The following is a 7,064-nucleotide window of genomic DNA, read 5'->3' on the forward strand; positions in this document are numbered from 1 at the left end:
CGGATTATGGGATTCATGCATTGGGAATTTATTGAGATTCTTAGCTATGCAATGGTTATAACTGTAAGAGCTCTTGATTTTGTGTATCTTATGTGGAACTATAATTTTATAGTATTTCTCCTAATGTTCCTTGTAGTCTTGCACAACACTATTGTTGGCTGAATAATCAATATTCATAATGAGAATGTCAGAGGCTCAGTGATGCTTTTTCTGACCATATGCATGTGGATGTAAATATTTTTGTGTTGTTCCCTTAAATTCCTAATTCTTGGGTATAACACAATTATGTGCATCTGACACTAATGCATCTGGAGCATTTGAAAAAGCAATCACTTGAGAGCCAGGAATTATTGTTTAAATTAAGAAAAATAAACTTACTCTCTTTTACTTCATATCTTTTAGTTAATGGTTTTACTTGTTGGAACTCTGATAGTTTATATGCTATCAAAAGATGATAATTACTGAATATATATGGCTCAGTTGGAATTTTATTGAGCTTGTTGTATCTTTTGTTTAGTTTCCTAACCAAAGTTAAATGATTTCTTATAATGGAGTCTATTTTTAAGTGGAAAGAGGCATTTTGCTGGTGACTCTGTTCTATTTATCAGGTATGATGAACTGAGGATATATATTCTTTATGAACTGTAAGGTACTTTTTGTTTAAGCCTTTTTAACTTCATTGTTTGTGATCAGGGATGAAAAGCAACATCTACTTCTCGGTATTAGACGAGCTTACAGGCAACCTACGAACCTATCATCATCTGTATTGTCAAGTGACAGTATGCATATTGGAATTCTAGCAGCTGCCTCTCACGCTGCAGCCAACAATAGTCCCTTCACTGTGTTCTACAATCCTAGGTTGGGATTCTACATTTTTTTTCTTCTTTTCAGAAACACAAATTCCTACTAATTTTTCTTGACTGCAAATTTCAATGTCTTATTTCACTTTGATCAGTTTGAGAGGGCATTATAATTAGGCTACAAAGTGAATTGTGTAATTTTTCTTTGCATGTGCAGCGCTAGTCAATCAGAATTTGTTATTCCTTTAGCCAAGTACTACAAGACAGTGCGTGGAAACCAAATATCACTAGGCATGCATTTTCATATGATGTTTGAAATCAAAGAGTCTGGAACAAGAAGGTAGCTATACTTGAATCTTTATTCCTGTTTTAATAATAGCTGGACAGAAGAATATGGCATTGGTTTATGCTTAGATTTTCTTGGATCTAAATTAACATGTTGCCTTCTAAAATTCAAGAATGTTTTTTGTAATACTGATGAATAAGGATAATTTGTGGTTGAAAGCAAAATGAAATCATTATTATTATTGTAGAATACTACCGTCATTTGTTTGTATACTTGATTAGGTTGGCTGGAACGAATCAATTGCTGGGGAAAGGCGTAATAGGGTCTCAATCTGGGAGATTGAACCTGTTACAGCTCCATTTTTAATATTCCCCCTCCATTTTTCAGATCAAAATGTCCCAGACAACTAGGAATGCCAGGTAAGAGATTCAGAATATAACCATTCTTTGATTTATGTTTTTAAGAGAAAAATCAGTAGATCTAACCACTATTATTTTACATCAAAAAGTCTCACTTTTGTAAAAGAATGAAAAATGACTTAATGCTAATTTCTTATTAGTTATTTTGGAATATAATTCTTATTTCATGTAGAATGTTAAATTTTTGTAGGAGTTGGCGAGTGATGTTGCACACTAAGTTCATGATGCCAAATTTCCACAAGAACTTGTGTTTTTGTAAGCATTGGCAACGAAGACAAGTGCACAAAGGATGATGAATTGAAAGATGGAGCAAGTTTCATGCATGATTTATTTTTGTGTATCTTGTAACGTTTCTTTTTTTCATTTTTGAAGTAAAAATGTTCAAGATTATAAAATTTTATTATGTTATGCTTTCAAATTTAAGTTAGAACTAATATCTCATGAAGTAGACATATTCATGATTTTAATTAGTTATTGTTTAATGTAATACTTATGGTTTATCAATCTATTGAGAATTATATTTTATGATTAATTTTGATTTTTTTTTTATCAAAATACAATAATAAAAATCTTTTAATTTAAAAAAAAACTTATAAGTGTCCTTATCACAATAAAAAACCTTAATATGTTATGATTTAAAAACATACTATAAGCGTAACAAATTGTTATAGTTTATATAATATAACAAACTAAAAATGCTATCAAAATAATCAAATGTAACAGTTGAAAAGTGTTATGCAAAAAGTATAAGATTAAACTTCAAATTTATAACCAAATACTTTAACTAAATGTTATTATTTGAATATTATAGCAACTAAAAATGTGTTATTGAATAGTTTAAGATAACATCGACACTACAACAAAATTGACATTTAATGACTCTCTATAATGGCTTACACCAATAGTGTAAGTCATTAAAAGTATTCAGAGATATTTAAAGTCTAGAGGTGTAAGTCATTAAAAGTTTTTGTTGATGACTAGCTAGGTAAGTCCTCAAAAGTGGTGGGAGATGTTATACTTAAAAATATGATAATTTTTTTTTTTAAATATCAGAAATTGGGTCGAATATAAATAAGGGAAGACTTTTAACGTCTCCCCTGGGAAGACGTGCCCAGCCTCTAACATCTCCCCTGGGAAAACATGCCACATCGGACGTCTCCCAAGGGGAGACGTTAGAGGCTAGGCACGTCTTCCAAGGGGAGACGTTAAAGGTCTCCCCTACTATATTACTTAGCCCTTTTTCTTCTTCTTCCTCGAGAGCATACGCACGAAACAGGGAGGTGGAGATGAGGCGTTTTCAGGCGATTTTTTGGGTTCTCTTTGACGATTTTGGCCAATTTTAGGCCATAAAATTCCATTTGAGGTATGATTTTATCATTTATAAGTGTTGTATAATAGTTAGGATAATTTTTATGCTTATTTTATCTAAATATTAAGGGATTGATATTGAGATTTTAGGGTTTATAATAGTTGCGGTTTTTGGTGATTTTTGGCTCATCAAAGTGGATTTAAAGCATATTTGAGGTATGATTTCAAGATTAAACAATGTATTGTAGTTATAATGGTTGAAGAAATTGTTTTTGTGCTAATTTTTTTTTTATAGTTTTTGTGGGTTTTATTAGAAATATTAGTTTAAAGTATGAAAATTATTTTTTATGTATATTTGAGATATTACATTGTTTAATTTTAACATGTTACCACATTATTTACTATTTATAAATTTTTATTTACTATTTATTCCTAAAATTATATATTTTTAATTAATTTTTAATGTTTGTTAAGTATATATTTGTAAATATGTTTTGCTAAAATGTATTTAATAACTTTGTCTAAAATAAAAAAATATATAATTTTACATACTAAATAATAATTCAAGTTAATATGTTTATAATTTTTTTTAATTTATATTATTATTTAATTAGAAAATTATATATATTTGTAATCTTTATTAACATTTAAGTAGGTTTTTTATATATAGTTAGATATTTTTTATTGATTTACTAATCTTTTATTATTTAATTAATAACATAGTGTGCGCATTGCAAAAGTGAAGTAAATTTGTTAGCAAGGACTATTAATTGCAAGAGGTAATTACATTATCTTATTTCTTGTTTTAGTATTATTAAACTTTTGTTAGAAGAGTGTGAATATCTTAAATATTCATCCATAGTGAAGTAGGTTCTGAGATTAAAATTGTGTGTTGTAGTGATAACAGAAGGTTGAGAATTGTGTGTTTTAGTGAAGTAGGTTCTGGAAAATATGTTCATGTGTTGCGGAGCTATAAGGAAGAAACTTATTGTGTGTTGTTTGATTTGTTTGGCTTATTGTTCACAGATGGTTAGATCACTATTATAGGGAAAATGCTGCTCGATTTTGTCTAGAATTATGTATTCTATTATTATATTTGTATTGTGTTGTGCTTATTTGATTAGATTGACAGATTTTTAGGTTACTAATATAAGGGAAATGCTGGCCAATTTTTCGTATGCTTATATAGTTTTATTGTTTAATTTTTCATGTACATAGGAAAAGATATGGATAGACCTAGACGTTACTTGAAGAAAGAGGTAACGTATATATATATATATATATATAAATTTATAAAAAGTTTACGGTTTATTTATTATTAAAGTAGATATAATCAAATAATAATAATTAATTAATACATTGTACTTTATATTTTTTGTAGCTAAACACTCCGTCATATACACCAGCACATATTAATGAAATGTGACAACAGCGGGCGAACGATATGGTGCCAATAGTTCAAAGTCATCATCCCAAAAAATAGGTTTTTATTGTTTATTTTTTCTATCTTACTATATGTCTAGCTAGCTACTGTAATATTTGTTAATTTTATATGTTTAACAACAAATATTACAATTTTGTATATTTAGCTAGCAAAAACATGTTAGATACACATTTCGGTTTTATTAATGAAAATTCAAAATTTAAATATAATTTATATTTTTTTAATTAATATATTTAATTCTATTTTTAAAAAAAAATTAATATATTTAATTCTATTAATTAATATACTGAAAATAATTATTTAATTTTTTTTTAAAAAATACAAAAATCAATGATGACTCGTTATATGAGTCATTGAATGTCTACAAAGTCTCATCATGGGAGACATCATAGGTACCTACAACGTCTCCCATGGGGAGACTTTGTAGACATCTAACGTCTCCCCCTGGGAGATGTCATAGGGTGTACGTGTACAACCTATGACGTCTCTCAGGGGGAGACGTTGGATGTCTACAAAGTCTCCCCATGGGAGACGTTGTAGGTACCTATGACGTCTCCTATGAGGAGACTTTGTAGACATCCAACGTCTCCCCCTGGGAGACGTCATAGGGCTACTTTAGATGGCTCCTGCAACAACGTCTCCCCTAGGGGGAGACATTAAATGTCTACAATGTCTCCCCCATATAGCCATTAAATGCCTATTTTGTTGTAGTGCGAACATAACATTTGAATACTGCTATAGAAAAGACAGGACTTTTAATAACAGGGGCTATGTCAGCGTTTTCAGAAGCGTTATCAATACTCCCGGTTAGCAGTTTTTAAGTGTTATGAATACTATTTTTTCTTGTAGTGAAAGTTTTTCCACTTCCTTAACAACACTTTGGGGAAGCAAAAAGATGTTCATCCAGTAATTACGAAGTCCAAATAAAACTGAATGAATGAGCTGCATTCGGCCAGCAAAAGACAGGTGCCTACTAGCCCAAGTATGAAGTCGCAATCTAATCTTTTGAATAATAATTTCATAGTCTTCATGTTTCCACTTAGTTGGCCGCATAGGATCCCCTAGATACTTAAGAGGAAATGTCCCTTTAGAAAGCTGAATCTCATGAGCTATAATCCTTCTATCTGGTGCATTAACTCCTCCAAAAAAGATGTGTGATTTACTAGTATTAACAGAGAGCCATGTAGCAGCACTAAAATCCTCAAGAGCTACTTTGAACACTCTAACAGCAGAAAGAGTCCCCTTGCAAAATAAAATAAAATCATCAGCAAAGCAAAGATTAAGGAGTTTAAGACTTTTACACATGGGGTGAAATCGGAAAGTGGAATCATGAGCTGCCAGTTGAAGACTCCGAGTAAGATATTCCATGATTAGAACAAACAAAAGCGGAGACGTAGGATCACCTTGACGCAGCCCTTTCTCTCCCTTGAAACTACCTTGAATCCTACCATTCACAAGCAAGGAGTAAGTTGTGTTTTTTAGGCATGTCATAATCCATCCTATAAACTACATAGGAAAGCAAAAAGCCTTTAAAATATCTTCAAGAAACCACCAATCAACAGTATCATAAGCTTTGCTTAAGTCTATCTTAATAGCGCATCTAGGAGAGGTAGAGATCCTCCCATAATTCTTGATGATATCTTGGAAAATCAAGATGTTATGAGAAATGGATCTACCCTGAATAAAAGCTCCTTGGTTCGGTTGAATAAGATCAGGAAGAATCATAGCCATACGAGAACATAACAGTTTAGAGATGCACTTGTATATGGTAGAACAACAAGCTATAGGTCTGTAGTCTACAGCCCGAGAAGGATTAACAACTTTAGGAACCAACGAAGGAGTTGTATCATGGAGCTTATCCTTGTCTCAAAAAAATGGCCAACTACTGTACAAACTTCACCACCAATATCCTGCCATAAAGCCTTGAAGAAACGAAAATCAAAGCCATCAGGACCGGAGATTTGATGATGGGAATACCGAAAAAAGCATCTCGGATTTTCTTATGAGAGAAAGGTAATTTTTTTAATTATGTTTAATTATATATTTATGATTAAAAGCTTATTTGATTTTTTTTCTTTTAATAAAAATCCCCATTTTAAAGTTAGGCCCTAGGCCTCTCGATAGCTTGAGACAGGCCCGAGATACTACAATCACCTTTGAAAAATTATCAACTGGGCATCTTTTGTGGATCTCCCTAATGAAGGACATCAACTCCCCGCAACGATGGTCAAAACAGTCGCTCAGATCAAGAGTCTTCCAAATCTTTTCTACCCCTTTACATCCCCTTTATCCCTTTATATACAATTTTTTTTATCTCACTAAATTTCTAAATCTATAATTTACCAAATACCCAACAATTTCCCCCACACTACAACCGTTATTCTACACAAGAGTTATTCCAAACTAGCCCATACAACTGTTTTAACCTTTAGCTTTCTGTTTTGACTTTTGACTTATAATATATCTTATTTTTAATGTAAGGGATAATCTATCAGTCTTACAACAGCAAATTGTTTTCTAATAATTGAAAGCAATATTATAGATATGCTGGTAGCGTTTGCTGCAAGAATATAAGATATATATTATAACTAGCTAGTGCCTTATCATACTATTCATTGTCTTCCTTCGCGCGGTATTTTCTTGTTAATTAACTATTAATTATGGCAATGAATTTAGAATAGAATTCAATTTCATAATAATTTGTTTTCTTACTAATAATTAGTATCTGCTAATTAGAAATGTACTTTCAACACGACACTCAATATATATAACAACTAAATGACAATCAAACCAAACTAAACCAAATC

At 31.0% G+C, this 7,064-nt stretch overlaps 1 protein-coding gene across 1 annotated transcript; it reads right to left on the reverse strand.

Annotated features, from left to right (window-relative positions):
• Nucleotides 1–4,976: 4,976 nt before the first annotated feature.
• On the reverse strand, nucleotides 4,977–6,644 carry LOC133816653 (uncharacterized). The gene is made up of 3 exons (XM_062249027.1): nucleotides 5,934–6,644; nucleotides 5,661–5,701; nucleotides 4,977–5,499 (listed from the first exon to the last, which is right to left on the reverse strand). Exons 1-3 carry the CDS (start codon nucleotides 5,986–5,988, stop codon nucleotides 5,065–5,067), a joined length of 531 nt encoding a protein of 176 aa, XP_062105011.1. The 5' UTR covers nucleotides 5,989–6,644; the 3' UTR covers nucleotides 4,977–5,064.
• Nucleotides 6,645–7,064: the final 420 nt, after the last annotated feature.

Source organism: Humulus lupulus, chromosome 2 (genome assembly GCF_963169125.1).
Source record: "Humulus lupulus chromosome 2, drHumLupu1.1, whole genome shotgun sequence".
Classification (NCBI taxonomy): Eukaryota; Viridiplantae; Streptophyta; class Magnoliopsida; order Rosales; family Cannabaceae; genus Humulus; species Humulus lupulus.

Bases quoted from the DNA above. Each gene is read 5' to 3' on its own strand.
- LOC133816653 (XM_062249027.1), bottom strand. From the start codon at position 5,988: ATGGCTATGATTCTTCCTGATCTTATTCAACCGAACCAAGGAGCTTTT. The intron at 5,702-5,933 runs GTAGATCCATTT...TGTGAATGGTAG, and splicing joins CCAAGGAGCTTTTATTCAGG to GATTCAAGGTAGTTTCAAGG. The intron at 5,500-5,660 runs GTGATCCTACGT...TTATTTTGCAAG, and splicing joins AGAGAAAGGGCTGCGTCAAG to GGGACTCTTTCTGCTGTTAG.